Below are 17,400 nucleotides of genomic sequence, written 5' to 3'. Positions count from 1 at the left end.
GGGGTGTAGGCAGAGTCTGCCATTCACCTCTCTCTGGCCCTGCGGCCCTGCGATGCCCTGCATGCGCTTTTCAGGCTTTGAAATGGGCTTTATGCGCGTAGGGAGAGAGAGAGAAAAGGCTCGAGCAGCTGTGACGTGGGCGGCGTTGTTTCATTCACCTCTCGCCATGGCAACGGACAGGGGCCCGAGAAATATGCCCCCTCCTTGAGCCACGAGAGAGACACAGAGAGACTCTGAAATCCCATCAGAACATAGAGCGCTGTTATTTCAACCATATAATAATATAAACAAATACAATTCTTATAATATCATTCATGTCTAGGATAATTATTAATGCTCAGATACCCATTTAATTATGAATGGCTAACATTGCACTTCATTGAAGTTCTTTTTTTTTTTTTGTTGCCTTAATTTTTTAAGTAAAATAAAAAGGGTTGCAATAAGGTGGCAATAAGCAGTCATGAGCTCACTGCACTTTTTCAACCATTTAATTTGAATAAAAAATAAAGTTAAAAATTTAGTAGAAATGACAAAGTATAGAATAGAATGATAACAATATTTTAAAGTGCAGTTTACATTTCTGAATTTATGATTAATAGTCTTAGTCTTTTTTATTTTTCAATATGACATATATCATGCACCCACATTTTTAGTTCATTTTAATTGTCGAAAAGCATTTTCAACTAAAAATAACTAGCCATTATAATTAAATATAAGATATAAATATAAATATATATGTATAGTTACATATATAAAATTCGTTTTTTCACCCAAATGTATTTTTGTTTGTTAATTTATCATTTTTTGAAATACTTAAACAATATATAATAACCGTTATAAAATGTTATAAAATATGCTAGTTTTCACAAATATTAAACACAATTTTAGTCATTTTTGGACTTTTAAAATAACTAATAATATATATAATAATATATATATATAACATTTTGCACTTTTGCATTGTCTTTTGCTTAATTATTATTTTTTGTTTGTTTATTTATTTATTTATTTGAACTACAGATAACTATATAATATGAAAAAAATCTAAAGAACTTTGCTATTTAAGCTATAGTTATTAATATTGATTGATTATTTGATTATTTATATACATATATACATATATATGTAATACTGTTTTTTTTTTTTTTTTTACTCAAATGTATTTTTGTGTGACAATTTACCGTTTACTTAACCGATAAAAACACGGTTATAAAACGTAATTTTCTCATATGCTAGTTTTCACCGATAATATTAAAAACTATTTTAGTTCTTTTTAGACTTGTAAAATAACCAGTAATAACGAATGCAAGCGAGAATGAATTATTGTTCTATTTGAATGAAATAATCAAATAAGTCCTACCAAAATGACTAAACTGTGAACGATTTAAAGTTAAAGAAAAACTTAAGGAAAGCCAGGCCGGATACCTTTGGAGCCCATTGCGCCCTGTCACTGCCGATCCCTCTGTGCTTGTTTTGAGGCGAGCGCAATGGGATGGGGCTTGTGTGTCGAGTCTAGCGCGACCAATGAACGCGCCGCTGCCACATCTGTCAAGCGCTTCTAACCAATCGACAGCAGCGCGAGGCGGATCTCAGGTGCGCGCCTCTGCGTCCTCGCGGCTCTGGCGCGCTGGGGAGCCGCCTGTGGCACAGAGTAGCTGTGGAAACTATGGCGACCGCGGCGTCCAACCACTACAGCATCCTCACGTCCAGCTCGGAGCCCGGCAGCATGCAGCAGACGCCGCCGCCGCCGGCCTACAGGGACGCGCACAGCCTTCTGCAGAGCGAGTACACCACCCTGCAGAGCAGCGGGAGCACGCTCGGCCACGCGCACCAGTGGCTGACGGCGGCGCTGTCTCACGGGGGAGAGGGGTCGCCGTGGCCCGCCAGCCCGCTGGGCGAGCAGGACATTAAGCCGGTGGAGGAGCTGCAGCACTCGCCGAGGCAGGCGCATCTGGTGCAGCAGAGCCAGCAGCATCACGAGGCAGCCGCTTGGCGCGCCACCACCATGCCGAGCATGAGCACCTCCAACGGGCAGAGCCTCATCTACTCTCAGCCCGGCTACGGTGAGCCCGGCGGGATGCACCACGAGGACCACCACAGCCCGCATCTGAGCGAGCACGGCCACCCGCAGAGCCTGCACTCGGACGAGGACACGCCGACCTCGGACGACCTGGAGCAGTTCGCCAAGCAGTTCAAGCAGCGCCGGATCAAGCTGGGCTTTACGCAGGCGGACGTGGGGCTGGCGCTGGGCACCCTCTACGGCAACGTCTTCTCGCAGACCACCATCTGCAGGTTCGAGGCGCTCCAGCTGAGCTTCAAGAACATGTGCAAACTCAAGCCCCTGCTCAACAAATGGCTGGAGGAGGCGGACTCCACCTCGGGGAGCCCGACCAGCCTGGACAAGATCGCGGCGCAGGGGAGGAAGAGGAAAAAGCGGACCTCCATCGAGGTGAGCGTCAAAGGGGCCCTGGAGAGCCACTTCCTCAAGTGCCCGAAACCCGGCGCGTCCGAGATCAACTCGCTGGCCGATAGCCTGCAGCTGGAGAAGGAGGTGGTGCGGGTCTGGTTCTGCAACCGGCGGCAGAAGGAGAAGCGAATGACGCCCCAGAACGGACCGATGGCCGGCAACGAGGACGTTTACGGGGACGCCTCGCCTCACCACGGCGCGCAGACACCTGTTCCGTGAGAAAGGGGCGGCCTGACGCATAATCGACTGTCTCTTTGTCCCGGTCAACAAGCCCGTTCGGGGCGGACCGACGGTGATGAAGTGTGTCTCTCTCTCTGTGTGGCACCTCCGAGGGCGCGGAGCGCGCGTGGTTGCGCGAACAATATACGGGCACGGGCGCCGGAAAACACGCTCTGAGGCGTTACGCGCCGCGGCTGAACCTAAAGAGGGAACGTAAATATTATTTTATTTAAGAGATTTCTTCTTTTCAAGTCCGGGGATCTGTGAAAGCATCATATCACTTCCAACCGAAAGCTGTGAAAAAAGGCGTCAGGGGCGCGCCATCTTCCCCTCATGACCACAAAAGGTTTATTGCTGATTGAAATTAAGCCGGTGCAGTCTACTGTGCATTCTCTTCCGTATATTAATGGCAAATGCTTAATTATTATTATTATTATTATTATTGTTATTATTATTATTATTGTTATTGTTATTATTAATTATTATTATTATTATTTTCGTCATAATCACAAAAGGTTTAATGCTGATTAAAATTGTGTGTTTGCATTTCATTCACCCTTATATATTAATGGCAATAAATAACCCAATAGTAATAATAGTTATAACAACAATAATAATAAACGAAATATCTGCATTATTTAAATAAAAGATAAAAAATTCTAATACGCAAAATTAACAACAATAACAATAATATTTATTATTTTGTAAATTATTACCATTATGTACATATTAACTTATCTAAAAGCATTACTGTTAAATACAAACGTGATCATTTTTTAAAAGTCTAATTTCGGTCACAACAAAGGCTGCCAAGTGCTGCTGTGTGTCGTTCACAAGCAAAGCAGCCCGATTTCATGCAGATCACGGATTCACACTGCTGGTGCAAAACAGAGGCCTGAGGAAACAGTAAAACCCAGAAACGCACAGTGTTGTGGATCATATCGAAATATATTCACAAATTAAATTAAATGATACCAGCTCTTTATAATTAACCACCCAGTTGGGGTTTTCTTACGGTTTTGAGTGAATTTCTGTAAGAATGCACCAAAAGCGTTCACGATTTTGAGACAGTGGCTTGTTTATGAACATTTTTCCTGTTCTAAATGTAACCATTTTTGGTAATTTATCTTTTTCTGATTTAGGAAATGTAAAACAAACCAAAACCGACTCGTATAATTTGATATTTATATATTCAAGATAAAAACAAGCTGAGCTTTTATTTCATTTCATTCATTTGTCTGGAAACGCTTTATGTGGAAATGACAAGATTTTAAAAACTACATTGACGACATAATAATAATAATAATATTTATGTAATAATAATAATAGAGGCAAATTATTTTTGCTTGTAATTATTACAGTAACACCGATCAAGTTTTAAAAACAACAACGCCAAAATAACAACAACAACAATAATAATAATAATAATAATAATAACAAAGGCCAGTTTTCTTGCCCATTATTATAGTAATATTGTGTGAATTTGTGCGTCAACTAAATGTATAAGCCTCAACATGTTTGTATCTGTTTGCTCTTTTGTGTTTCTTGTTTATCCCAAATTTGTCTCCTTTTCTTTAACGGGAAATATATAACACCAGCCGTGTTACACTGATTTGATGGCCTGCATCGAAAAACAAGGACATTGTGCGTGGATTTTTCATTTTGAATTTTCTATGGCTCTGTGAATACTTGTATATTTGTGCACTTAACCTGGCACTGCCAAAGCACAAGCTGTCAGTGTGCCCTATTGAGACCAGTAATGTCTTTGGTTTTGACAGAAAAATTGCACAGTTTTTAAAACGCCTTTTGTCATTAAATGAATACGTTTTTATATAAAGAAGTGCCTCTCATGAATCTGTGCCCCGCGCATGAAGATCCTCAAGATAAATGGATTCACAATTTCTCACGTTATTCCAGCATCAAGGCTGTTGAATATAATGTTGCCTCGGGATGAGATGATGCTGTAGATCCATCGCAGCCCGTTGCAATTGCTTCGCTTCGATTTCTACGTGACCATGGAGGCAAATACTTGCCGTTTCACCGCTAATGAAGACGGATTTGACGGGTTCAAACGTGTGTCGAAAGAGAACGGAGACGTACGTGAATATTTTATGAAGCTATTCTGGATTTAAATAGGACTTTTTTAAAATCCAAACAGGCAAATGGCTTTAAAATATATTCGTGGAAGCAAAATAACTGTTGCTACTAATACATTAGTGAGCTGTTTAATAATTAATAATAGCTTTTAAACGATTAAAATGTATGCCATTTAATATAATATCAAATATCATCGGTCATTTCCTTTAAATCAATCAGCTGCATTTTAGCAAAACGACCAAAACACTAGATGCTAATTTTATTTATTGTGTGTTTATAATGAACAGTGAGTCTTAGGGCCATGGAAATTTTTACTGCCTTGAAAAACTGCGTAAAGCCGCAACTGTGTGTTTGTGTGGCGAGTGTGTGCTATGAGCGCCATCTATTGACAAAAATGTGGTGGAGGAAATTGAGATATTACAGTTGTCTGTGTTTGCATGTTCCGTTTAGTCAAATATACAGTCATGGATTTTGAGCTTGGGGGTGTATTTGATAGATATACCCTGCCGTAGTCGCTCATCTTGTATGTTGTCAATGCAGATGGTACCTGTAGAGTTTTGTATAGGTTGTAAGTCATTGTATATTAGTTGTGAATCATATTAATTTCCCTCTGGTAGCGTGAGCATCAGTTTTTCCTGACAAGGTTGTGTTTGTTCTTACCGTTGGAAAGTTCTTGTAGTCATTTGGAGCAGGTGGAACATAAACTTTGGATCAATCTCTATTTTTTGAGGTTGAATATCAACTGAATATCAAAACTGAATTTATTTTAAAACCCCCGTGTGCTTTAAATCTTGTGTTGGATTCCAAGCAATCTGCAACGCGGAAGTTATTTTGTTCGAATGTGCGAGACTTCCGTTTCATTAGCCGCTAGTAACTAAAATAATAACAAAGTGCAGTAAACGGTAAACGTATATTTGCGTTACAAACCAGTGTGTTTATGATTACAATAACAGATTAAAACCACATGACAAATAATGCCAATAACGGTTTGTTTTTGGGAAAGTAAATGAAGTGGAAGTGGATGATAGCCTACCGGAAGCCTCGCACATTCAAGTTACAAACAGCCGCTTCCGGCTTTACGTTAAAAACAAAGTCGATATCGCACTTTAAATTGAGATATTAATACCCGATTTAGATTAACTGAATAAATAAATGGTTAAAATAAAACCATAAAATGTTTTTTATAATATTTTAGCGTACTAATTTCACTAAGCAGCCATTTGTGACTGTCAGTATATAGCCTACACACTATATTGATTAATATGATTTGTGAAACTGGACCACAAAACCAATCATAAGGGTAATTTTTTTAAAACTGAGATTTATACCAGCTGAAAGCTGAATAAATAAGCTTTCCATTGATATTTGGTTTGTTAAGATATGACAATATTTGGCCAAGATACAATCTGGAAATCTGGAATCTGTGGGTGCAAAAAAACTAAATATTGAGAAAATCACCTTTAAAGTTGTCAAAATTAAGTTCTCAGCAATGTATATTACTAATCAGAAACTAAGTTTTGGTATATTTACAGTAGAAAATTTACAAAATATCTTCATGGAACATTATCTTTATTTAATATCCTAATGATTTTTGGCATAAAAGAAAAATCAATAATGTATTGTTGGCTATTGCTACAAATATACCCGTGCTACTTAAGACTGGTTTTCTGGTCCAGGGTCACATTTAAGTTTTTCTGTGCATAAGGAAAGAAATTAGGAGGTTTAAAAATCCTTATAAATCATGTGTAGCCTATCAGTAAAAAATATTAAGAATGAACTGTAATCAGAAACCACACATACAACCAGGAGCAGTTCATTTAATACAGCTATATTTCATGAAATATTTTCAATATATCTTTAACACATTCGCCAGACAAGTTTGGTTCCTTATGTTACAGTGATCATTAGTTCATGTACACAACCCTCCCTCCCCAATATTATGTATAGCCCGTAATAAATCCAACAGGGTCATGATACACACAACACAGACTCTGTAATATGGCTCTAAAATCAGCACACACACACTTGTTAGGAAACTTTTACCATTGCCTTTCAATTATTCCGTCTTTGGGTTGCCATATTTCCATCACCTCTGGGATATGAGTGGGGCTGTATGTCTTATGAAGATAATAACTACAAGATTGTCATGTACGGATGATAAAATGACTAGAAAGTAAAGCTCAACAAGAAACCATTAAAAATTCATTTGTAATAGCCTGTAACGCTTGTAGTGAGTTTTTGAAGACAAGCCTTAGATTCTGGCCTAGTGAGCGTCGTCTGAAATTCATTCGATATAATCAAACAAACAGCATGTAAAACAAACAGCTCTCAAAGAACCTAAAACAACTACAGATATTCATGAAAAAATAGAAAACTCATCGAAAGTCTTTTGCAATACTTTAAAAATATAAATTAAATCACAAGCGATAAATAAAAAAGGTCAAGTTGTCCAGGAATAACACATACACAGAAAACATAAAAAATATAAATAATTGTTTGTTTTTAGAATCAGGCACAGTTGTAAATCAACAACAATTCAAACAAGCAAGCAAACAAACAAACATCTTAAGAAAGATATATATATGTAATGGTTTTACTCAGACTGTCTGCCAATATGATCTTACTTTAAAGGAAAAGTTCACCCAAAAATGATCATTTGCTGAAAATTTACTCACCCTCAGACTGTTCAAGATGTAGATGAGTTTCTTCATCAGAACAGATTTAGAGAAATTTAGCATTACGGCATTTGCTCATTAATGGATCCTCTGAAGTGAATGGGTGCCGTCAGAATGAGTGAAAAGATGTAACTTCAAATTTTCATTGCTTCGAGCTAACATATGAGATCTTAAGCCATTATATTGCTTTTTCCAACTTCACCAAATGTTAACTAATGGACTGGAGTTTTGTGGATTAATTGTGATGCTTTTATCAGCTGTTTGGACTCCCATTCTGACGGCACCTATTCACTGCAAAGGATCCATTGGTGAGCAAGTGATGCAAAATTTCTCCAAATCTGTTTCTATTAAAAAAATCCGAACTGACTTCTACGTTTGGATGGCCTGAAGGTAAAACCTAAGCAAATTTTCATTTTTGGCCGAACTGTTCCTTTAAGTCTTTGGCACTTTTAAACACTGGCATGCAAACCTTTTATTTCTAATAAAGCACCAGTTCATTAACCTGATGTTTATATAAAACCGTTTTGTCCTACATATTTCCTAATAACGTTGCATTTGAAGGGCGTAAAAATGGTGAGATGCTTCCTATTCTTTTTTATAAGTGCTTCACATAGACAGCATCTTAATGCAAGATTACGTTCAAGACATTAAAAGGGCATGTGGTAACAGGAAGGAAGTTTGTACGGCACAGCAAGATACAGATTATATCTCAGTACGGAACAGAAAAAACATAAGTCTCCTGTCCTGCATGTGTCATTCTTTGTGCATCAACCCATGGGAGATCATTCCTGCGAGTGTGTTCATGTGTGACGATGACTCAGTGACTCAGTCATGCAGCAGATGGACACACACACACACACACATCAGCTGTCTGTCTCCATCTGTATTGTGTTATGCATCTCCTTCTGTAATGGCTGCATTTGAGTAACACTGCTGCATTACCAGAGTATTCTGTTTCTATTCTGGTCCAGTGTCTTTCTGTCGTAGTAAATAAGGATGCAGCCCACAGGAGGCGCTATTGCACAATCACAGATCACAATCTGTAGTGTTTGCTGTTTGACAAACACAAGTGATGTTTTTACCTACACATTTAGCATATATAACAGCTGCACACGTATGAGTCACGCATGGTATAGATTTCAACAGTGTGGCTGCATTCAGCTAATTCAGAATCTGCATTGCAGACTATATTGATTGTAGATAGAACCACAAACAATTAAATTACCATATTTGTCTATTTTTTCACCATATTTGCTCCTGTATGAATAATTCACCCAAAATCTAATAATAATGGGTCAATATTTAAACATGCAGGGAAGAAGTGATGAAACATGCAATATGACTGACGTTAAACCTTCAAAGGTAAAGGAATAGTTCACCCAAAAATAAAAATTCTGTCATTAATTATTCACCCTCATGTCATTCTAAACTCGTAAAACCTATTTCTGATCAAATCCAAGAGCTTTCTGACCAAATTAATGACCGAATTTTCATTTTTGGGTGAACTATCCCTTTAAATACGGCTCTAAATGAACATGATCAAAACTTTACTAAAAAAAACCTGTTGTACACAATCTACTACATGCCTTCTGTCATCTGACTGATAATTCAGACTTTTTAGCATGTAAAAGGCCTTTTAGTATCTTTTTAATATGTTGTGATTCACATGTCTTTTTGCTGTGACTGATTTTTATTAAGTAAGCATAAAAATAACTTTTATATTCTGGACTGATGCAACTTAGGTTTACTTGATTATCCATACATAATTTTTTCAGAAAAATCATGTTAAATTGTGAGTATCAAATATGATACATCAGGCTAGAGCAATAAATATGCATTTTATGTAAATAGTTTTTATTCCTGAATAAAACTGAGCTCCATATTTTCGTATATCATATTATATGAGCCATAAAAGCCAGTATCAAATGTGATAGTGAAAAAAAATATTATGCATATGCAATTTCGATTTTTTCAAAAATGTTCCAAAAAAAGTTTTACATCTGTTCCTCACATAATATTATATATATTTTAATATATATATATATATACATATATATTTAGATCTTGACAGTCTCTAGTCACTGTGTACATTTATTGTCTGAAAAAAAATGCATAAACTCTGTTCAAAAGTTTAATGTTCTACGGAATAAATGAAGTCATATAGGCTAGGAATGATAAAAGGATGATTAAATTACAGAAGTTTAATTTTTGGGTGAATTATTCATTAATGCATTCCATTATTGGCCATAAAAATTTAAAATGGCAAGATCATCAATTTGGGAACTCTGCTCACTGCAATAGTTAGAGATTGAGAAAATAAAAACGTTAGATTAATATTTTCACGCTAATCATCCATCAGTTTTCTCGCTTTGCATATTTGTAGATTTGACTCAATAAAACTGGACATGAATTTTAGATGGACTATGAAATACTGTGCCATCAAGGCATTTCACTCAATAAGTATCTACACATTTTAATCATCACCCAAAATCCTTCTTCCTATCTGTCTACCCGTAAAATATTAAACCCCAGGATGTAAGAAATGTTGTTTAGCTACAAACACGCACGGTGAATGGGAAGTGGTCACATGTGATGATGTCATTCTGCTGATTTCAAGCGCACACGGCAGGAGGAGTGATTCAGCGGAAACGTCATTCACTCCTTTCTCACTCTTTTTTACTCTCTGGATTCTCTATGATCTGGGCTTCCCTCATTTAATAAAATCCTCTGTATTCATTAATTAAAAAGTGTCAGACTACCTCTCCCGTCGGCTTTATTGCCATCCCTCTGCTGAGAGTCCGGGAAAACCGCTGCCACGTCACCACATCTTTATTTGAACAACCCTTCCCCTGCTAAAGGGCTTGTGGGAGAACAAAGGGGGCGGGGCCCGTGCAGATGCATCATCAAGGGGGTGTGGTTTTCACTTCAACTGCTCCATTTCTGAGCATTCAGTGTCCATGTCAGAGTCGAACAGGGAGCGTCCGGTGACGTCGCTGTCCGGCGACGGCGTGTCATGGTGGGACAGAGTGCTTTCCTGCTCCTGGAAGCTGCCGCTGCGCGAATACAGACCCAAATCGGGAAGTTGGGAAGGAGAATCCGGCTCCTCGCTTAGTCCGTCGTAGTACAGGTCGTCGACGTCCACAAACCACTCCGGCCAGAATTTCCGGCGGATTCGCTCACAGTACATGGCCAGGTTGATAAACTCGCCTGCACCGATCAAGCAGCTTCAGTCAGTTCAAAACTTTATATGACAGTATTCCCATACAAAAAAGCATGAGTTCATGACCTCACCTTTGATCAACTGCTCCGGACGCGTTCCTGGGAGAGACCACATGGCCTGAGCGAGATGACCAAATACTGCAGCATCTACTGTGGAGAGCTTCGGGCCCATTAGATACTTTTTATTGCCTTTGGGATAAATTACATTATTAAACTTAATTATGTAAGACAATAGAAAAAAAGTAATATTTTTAATGTGTTTTCAGGTTGTTTGCTATGATGTTTTGCTCTCTAGATATGGCTGAGGTACCTATGTAAGCTTTTTTCTATCACAGATTAAAAAAAAAAGGGTAATTATGACTTTTTATCTGCCAATTATGACTTTTTCATTGAATTGCAATATCTTGGAAATCTGATTTTTTTCACAGAATTGACATCTTGCAATTTTGACTTTTTTCTCCGAATTTAGAATGCGTCTTACATAATAGTTTTTTTCCCCCTCCATGGAATAAACAGATAGAATATTGACTTTTTTTCTAGCAATTGCAAGTTTATATCACAATTCTGAAAAGGAGAGTCAGAATTGTGAGATATAAACTTATGCAACTGTATATTTATATCTTGCAATTCTGACTTTTTTTTTCTTAGATTTGCAAGTTTACATTATGCAATTTTGACTTTTTCACAACTCTGTCTTTTTGCCTCAGAATTCTGAGTTTACATATTGAAAAAAATATATATATATTTTTAGAATTCTGAATATTGGTCTCTCAATTCTCACTTGTTTTCTCTGAATTCTGAATACATCTCTTACATAATTGTTTTTTCTTCCATTGAATAAAAAAACATAATTGTGACTTTTTCTAGCAATTGCAAATGTATATCATCACAATTCAGAAAAGAAAAATCAGAATTGTGAGATATAAACTGAGAGAAAAATACTTTAGAATTGTAAGATACAAACACTGACTTTTTTCCTCAGAATTCTTCAGAAGTTTACATACTGAAATTTCAGGTCTCCCAATTCTCACTTTTTTTCTTTGAATTCTGAATACATTTCTTACATAATAGTTTTTTTCCTCCACTGGAAAAAAATAGAATTGTGACTTCATTAGAAAGAAGTCAGAATTGTGAGATATAAACTCATGCATTTGTGAATTTGTATCTTGCAATTCTTACTTTTTTCTCACAATTGCAAGTTTACATCTTGCAATTTTGAATTTTTTCCTTAGAATTCTGAGTTTGCATCTTGAAATTTCAAATATTTGTATTACAATTCTGAATTTATTTTCTCACAAATGTGACTTTTGATATCTATAAAATGGTATGAAATTGTATCAAACTACGTTTATGCTTAAAACAAGAAAAATATTTGGCGGAGTAAGAAAAATAATCTTTTTTTGCCTTAGAATTAAGTACATTTTTGTTTTAACCATAACTTTGTCACATTTTTAAAAAACAATATTCAATTAACTCATTTTGATTCTTAAGTAAAGTGTATCTTGATATAAAATGTACGGTAACACTTTATTTTAAGGTGTCCTTGTTACACATGTTACATGTAATTACTATATAATAACAATTAATTATGTTTAACTACATGCCAAATCCTAACCCTAACCATATAGTAAGTACATGTAGTTCATTACCATTACTCAATACTTACATTTAAAATCATACTGTGACAAGGACACCTTAAAATAAAAAGTAGCCAAATGTACTGGAGAATAAGACAAAAATACTAAGAAAATCATTTGTTGCGGTGTGAAAAGAGGACTTAGGCTTACTGAGCACTAGAGGGCAGCATAGATCCATTGCTGCATTATTTTGTAACCTGTTTCAAAAGCTCTGAACTCTCAAGAATCATCTAGAATGATCTATACTACATAAAAATGACTAAAATATTACGCTCACAAGGCATGCCTCAGGTGTTCAAAACATACCTAGGAATGTGGCAAGTGTGCGCATATCTTTCTCCATCAGAGAGTAAACTTCCTCTTTAGAGAAGCGTCCGATCCCGTGGCCGTACATCTCTCTCTTCACGATGCTGCCGGTCACCTGACTCAAGATCCACCTGAGCAGGTCACTCAGCGGCCCGTTTGTGGCTAACATCTTCTGCGTTTCCTCTACGTTGTCCACCCATTGACAGTATGCTATCGTCCTAAAGCAAAACACATTGCATTTAGATTATCAACCCTTTTTAGGTTGATTTAGACCATATGTGAAGAAAATACAGCTCGGTCTCACCAGTAGAAGTGTTCCTCCACCATTTTGGTGATGGCACGTGAGATGGCTTTCTCCTGAGGACTCAGGCCAGAGTTGAGGTTCACGCCGAGCTTCTCCTCCAGGAAGTCGATGATGAACTCTGTCCCGCACACCTGCTCCTTATTATACGCGATCCACGGCATCTTCCCTTGAGGAGACAACTTCCCATCGAAGTAGTTCTGAGAAGAAAACAGTTTGAATGTTTGAAAACCATCCTTCTCTTTTCTCAATCATATCTTCATCATCATATATTTTGATACCTGGTAGGGCAGGTCCGCCATCCGCAGGTACGTTTCGATCTTCAAACAAAAGGGGGACAGGCTAGGGACTCCAGTTTTAGGCCGGGCAAACTGATGCAGAATGATGGCGTCTTCAGAGTCCAACTCCTGTTCCTTCCTACAGGGCAGCAAATAAGGAAATATACTGAAATTGATGAAGTTCAAACAGTTCACAAATGTACAAAAATATACTAAAATACACCAAACTGTCCAAATGAGCAAGATCTAGCAGCATCTACTGTTAAAAGCTTTGGGCCCATTAGATACTAATGGGAGAATCATATTATAACTTTGGGAGAAATTTGAATTACGCAGTAAAATAGATTTTTATGCAGTTTTTAATGTATTTTCAAATTGATTTCTATAATATTCTGGCCTCTAGATATGACTCAGGTACTTCCTTCGGTGTCTATGTTTTGTTTTGTTTTTTTGACTAAAATTGTCAATTTTGTTTCAAAACACACCAGAAATATGTAAAAATGAGCAAGATTACTATATATAGCATCATCTATTATGGAAAGCTTTGTGCCCATTAGATACTTTTTATTGCTTTTATTGCCCGTTGAAGAAATTATATTATTAAATTAAATTATTTAAGACAACAGGGGGAAAATTACATTTTTAGGTTGTTTTTAATTTGTTTTCTGGTTGGTTCCTATAATATTCTGTCTCAGATACCTCATTCAATGTCTTGTTTGTTTGTTTATTTATTTATTTTTAAATTGAGTTCGACAAATTCTAAAATTATCAGTTCTGTTGCAAAATGCACCAGAAACATTTAAAAATGAGCAAGATCACCATATATAGCATCATCTATTGTGGAAAGCTTTGTGCCCATTAGATACGTTTTATTGCCTTTGGAAAACATTATATTATTAAATTAAATTATTTTAGATAACAGGCGAAAAATATTTATTAATTTATTCATATTTATATATTAATATTTATTATTTATTCATATTTATTAATTTTTAAGTTGTTTTAATGTGTATTCTGGTGGCTTCCTATAATATTATGGTTCATGTACCTCATTCAGTGTCTTTTTTTTGGACATTTTTAAATTTTCAACAAATTCTAAAATTATCAATTTTGTCGGAAAACGTACCAGAAACATTTCAAAATAAGCAAGATCACCATATATACATCATCTATAGCTTTGTGCCCATTAGCATTGCCTTTGGAAAACATTATATTATTAAATTAAATTATTTTAGATAACAGGCGAAAAATATTTATTAATTTATTCATATTTATATATTAATATTTATTATTTATTCATATTTATTAATTTTTAAGTTGTTTTAATGTGTATTCTGGTGGCTTCCACACACACACACATATATATGTATATAAATATATATATATATATATGGGTTTATTTTTTATTTTACTTTTATGTGTTTTGTGGTTAGTTCCTCATTTAATGTCCTTTTTTTCCAGCAAGATGACTAAGTACAGCAGCATCTATTGTGGAAAGCTTTGGGCTTATTAGATTAGTTTTTATTGCCTATGTGAGAAATTAAAATATTAAATTCAATTGAGACAACAGAAAAATATTGTTTTTAATTAGTTTTTAATGTGTTTTCTGCTTAATTTCTGTAATATTCTAGAGGCTACAGGATATGTTTGGGCATTTTTATCATATAAAACCAAGTTTTTTTAAAATTGATCAGTTTTGGTTCTGCATGCACCAGAAATATTCCAAACTGAGCAAGATGACCAAATACAGCACTTACAGGATTTACAACTACACTTTTGATTGCCTATTGGAGAAATTATATTTTTACATTTCATTATATAAGTCAACAGAAAAAAAAAAATTATGGTGTTTACAGATGTGTTTTCTGGTTGGTTGCTATGATATTTTGGTCTCTAGATATGCCTCAGGCATATTTTTGGGGCATTTTATTATTTTTAAACCAAGTTCATCAAATCCTAAAATGATCAATTTTGTTTAAAAATGCACCAGAAACATTTCAGAAACACTTTCAGAGATCAGTCTTTAGTGTTTTCCATTAGTAGGATGTAGTCGCTGTCCACATCACTGGTGCTGAAACTCATTAAAAGCATTTTGCACTTATGTGTCTGATCTTAAAACAATTAATCATATGTTATTATATTTGTGTAATGCACGTGTGAATCAATAGCTCATGTGAACGATGGTCTAATAACAGCAAGTCCATCAGCCTTTCCCAGGGCCTCGTGTAACCTGAGATGTTTTGCTGACGACTAAGAGCACTGCCAGTTCTGCAAAGGTCAGAGACGAAACAAAAGCACAGAATTAAACCCAACTGTCTCTGATCACTATATTGACGGGTCAGTATTTACACAGCCTCACAAGCGGCCGATAAAGGTCATTCTGTCACATCACAATAACACAAGGAGACATTCTCCTCAAGGCCTACACACAGAGACGCTCTTGCAACTGTGCCCTTGACATAACACACATCAAAATGACAACATTCAGGCTTTAAATGAGGTAATAAATAGTATCCTGCTCGAAATTCAGTTAGCAGGTATTCATTCATCACTCATCGGTAGAGGATAATGAATGGATTGCACTGCACTGTGTTGACATGATTGTCCAGGATATTAGTTTAGGTAATATTTCTTACTTAAAAACCCTGTAAGCACAGATAGTAATAATAATAATTATTGTATACATTTATTATTTTATGTATTTTTTATTTATAAAATATTAAATATAATAAATGAAATCTAAAATATGTAAAATACAATATTAAAATATAAACATTAAATAAAAAACAAAATATTTAATAAAAAGTATATATATATATATATATATATATATATATATAGTAATTTTGTCATTTTGTTTAGTTTTGTTGATTTTATTTAAATAAGAGTTTTACAATTTGTTTTAATGTTTATTTTAAAGTTTTAGTAATTTTGTTGTTTTGTCGATTTTAATAATTATTTACTTATAATATTCCTGATTATTTTTTACATTTTCTATTTCAATTTTAAAAAAAAAAATTAGTAATTTTGTTTTGTTAATTTTATCAATTTTTTATATTTATTTATTTATATTATTTTTGATTAAATAAGATCATGAGATATAGTTTATTAAAATTTTGAATTCAGTTTTAGTTTTTACATTTTGTTTTAGTAATTTTATTAATTTTGTTGTTTTGTCAAATTTGAGTCTAAATAGTTTTTTGATGAATTTCTATTAGTTATTTTACTAGGTGAATTCATGATAATTCATATTTAATTTATATAAATGTATATAAAATTCTATAGAATAATCAAATATATAAATTATATATAATTTATATTTTATATATATATATATATATATATATATATATATATATATATATATATTACAACCTACTACTACAACCTATTATTATTTCTTCTGCCATGCTTATATATTTAAAAATACAGAATATAAGCACTTATAATAATTATAGCACTTATAATAAAATTATTATAAATTATGTAAAATTAAATATTTATATTAATTATTAAATATGTTTACAAAATCACAATACCTGCATATATAATAACTATTATTGTCATTATTATTATTACTACTGCTACTACTCTCTATGCAGTGCTCATAAAGTGCTAATATACAAACTGCTTAGATGGCAGTAATAATAATAAAATAGATAGACAGATAGATAGATTTCATAATACCTAATGACAAGCAGCTCGTGTAGTAAATAGGCAGCGGCGGCGAGCAGCGCCCCACCGGTGATGTAGAGCGTTTTCCTCCACCAGGAGTCGAATCCTAACGCCGACATGATCCCTCCGTACTCCTGCAGCGGGTAGGCGATGATGTACCCATACAACGAGAGATGCTCCTCGGAGCTGCACAGGGCGAGCGAGAAGCTCTTGTTCCGGCCCAGTTCAAGCGCGCAGGAGCGGCTCCAGGCGAAGCCGACGCGCCAGTACATCCTCTCTCTCCTCTATCCGCCCTTCGGCCCGCTGTGGGTTCGACAGAGGAGGCTTCATCAGTGCCGCAGGGTGGAGGTGGTGAAGATGTGGGTGTCAGAGGGTCTAAGGACGAACGGGCGAGGAGGAGGAGCAGCAGCGGGCATGTCGCCTCCTGACGCTGGCCGTCCGTCCCCGCGGTGGGGTCGGCATCAATCCGCAGCCGCTCGCCGCCGCTGTTTACCGCACAGCTGAGCGCGGGACGTCACCAGGGGCG

The 17,400-nt window shown here is 35.8% G+C and overlaps 2 protein-coding genes across 2 annotated transcripts; one reads left to right on the top strand and one right to left on the bottom strand.

Moving 5' to 3' along the window:
• Positions 1-1,334: 1,334 nt before the first annotated feature.
• pou3f2a (POU class 3 homeobox 2a) lies at positions 1,335-6,592 on the top strand. Its single transcript, XM_051107748.1, has one exon. It carries the CDS (start codon positions 1,667-1,669, stop codon positions 2,684-2,686), a length of 1,020 nt encoding a protein of 339 aa, XP_050963705.1. The 5' UTR covers positions 1,335-1,666; the 3' UTR covers positions 2,687-6,592.
• On the bottom strand, positions 6,587-17,400 carry faxca (failed axon connections homolog, metaxin like GST domain containing a). Its single transcript, XM_051107747.1, has 6 exons — positions 16,887-17,400; positions 13,203-13,338; positions 12,925-13,121; positions 12,621-12,838; positions 10,750-10,866; positions 6,587-10,665 (listed from the first exon to the last, which is right to left on the bottom strand). Exons 1-6 carry the CDS (start codon positions 17,144-17,146, stop codon positions 10,379-10,381), a joined length of 1,215 nt encoding a protein of 404 aa, XP_050963704.1. The 5' UTR covers positions 17,147-17,400; the 3' UTR covers positions 6,587-10,378.

This window comes from Labeo rohita, chromosome 4, assembly GCF_022985175.1.
Source record: "Labeo rohita strain BAU-BD-2019 chromosome 4, IGBB_LRoh.1.0, whole genome shotgun sequence".
In the NCBI taxonomy this organism is placed as follows: Eukaryota; Metazoa; Chordata; class Actinopteri; order Cypriniformes; family Cyprinidae; genus Labeo; species Labeo rohita.
The sequence above is the reverse complement of the archived record's forward strand: the minus strand, read 5'-3'. Positions and strand labels throughout refer to the sequence as shown.

Excerpts from the sequence above, each read along its gene's own strand:
- pou3f2a (XM_051107748.1), top strand. The coding sequence starts at position 1,667 with ATGGCGACCGCGGCGTCCAACCACTACAGCATCCTCACGTCCAGCTCG.
- faxca (XM_051107747.1), bottom strand. The coding sequence starts at position 17,146 with ATGTACTGGCGCGTCGGCTTCGCCTGGAGCCGCTCCTGCGCGCTTGAA. Across the intron at positions 13,122-13,202 it reads TGGCGGACCTGCCCTACCAG|AACTACTTCGATGGGAAGTT; the intron begins GTATCAAAATAT and ends TTTTCTTCTCAG. Across the intron at positions 12,839-12,924 it reads GTGGAGGAACACTTCTACTG|GACGATAGCATACTGTCAAT; the intron begins GTGAGACCGAGC and ends GTTTTGCTTTAG.